This window comes from Galeopterus variegatus, unplaced genomic scaffold, assembly GCF_000696425.1.
Source record: "Galeopterus variegatus unplaced genomic scaffold, G_variegatus-3.0.2 Scaffold1520, whole genome shotgun sequence".
Classification (NCBI taxonomy): domain Eukaryota; kingdom Metazoa; phylum Chordata; class Mammalia; order Dermoptera; family Cynocephalidae; genus Galeopterus; species Galeopterus variegatus.
The window spans coordinates 148,232-149,122 of record NW_007727631.1 but is presented as its reverse complement, the minus strand read 5'-3'; the positions used below and the strand labels follow the sequence as shown (position 1 = coordinate 149,122).

The window sequence follows — 891 nt, the reverse complement described above, 5'->3', positions numbered from 1 at the left end:
GCTGGGGGCTACGGCTGGGGTGGGTGGAGAGTCCTTTAGGGTCTCTTGGGACGGTGGTGGTAGTGGAAGAATCCATGTGGATGGGTTGCTGGAAGAGTCCACTGGGTAGGGCTGGGGAGAAGTCCTGTGGGGTCTGGGCTAGAGGAGGAGGGGAAACCTAGGTATATTTACCGCTTGGGCCCAGCCAGCATAAGGTCCCCATAGACTTCGGAAAAAGTTGCCTAAATCAGAAGTGATGAGGTTAAATTAATTAACCCATTCTGCTCCCCATTAACAGAGGTAGGCTTTTAGGGAGAGGTGACTAAGAGAGTAAGAAGTTTCTAACATGTTAGCCCACTGCCAGCCCCAACATCCCACTCTCTCCTCACCCAGTTCCTTGTTGGCCTGGGGGTTCGGGCCCTTGGCCTGGGATGTGGAGGGGTGCCAGCTGTAGTCACGTTGGGCGATCTGCCACACATGGATGTCCACGGGCACAGCCTGGGGCTTGTCCAGGGCCATCAGGCAGATGCAGTCAGCCACCTGTGACAGACACAGAATGAGCCCTTGGGGAGGAAGGGCAGGATCTGGCCAGCATCTTGTTTCTAGCCCCAAAGCCAGCTGCTTCCTCCTCCACTCTGAGGTTACTATTGTTCTATATTCTGAGTCAATATACACTATCTATTAATTTAAAAACAGGTGTGATAAGAGCCATTACTGGGTGAACCCTTATGTGGGCCAGGTTCTCATCATAACCTGGGAAGAAGGTATTACTATACACATTTCATAGGCAAGAAAACTAAGGCTCTGAAAGTAGTGATTTAAGCAAAGTCAAATGGCTGGGAACAGGCAAAACCAAGATTTTTTTTTTTTTTTTTTGTCTTTTGTCTTTTTCCGTGTCCGGCAACGGATCGC

General features: G+C 50.2%; 1 protein-coding gene across 1 annotated transcript in view; it reads right to left on the bottom strand.

Moving 5' to 3' along the window:
- Window positions 1-891, bottom strand: part of OGG1 (8-oxoguanine DNA glycosylase) — a 12,288-nt gene that overhangs the window by 6,768 nt on the left and 4,629 nt on the right. Inside the window, 2 exon segments of the mRNA XM_008577480.1 lie at window positions 172-221; window positions 369-519. Coding sequence (XP_008575702.1) covers window positions 172-221; window positions 369-519 — 201 coding nt within the window.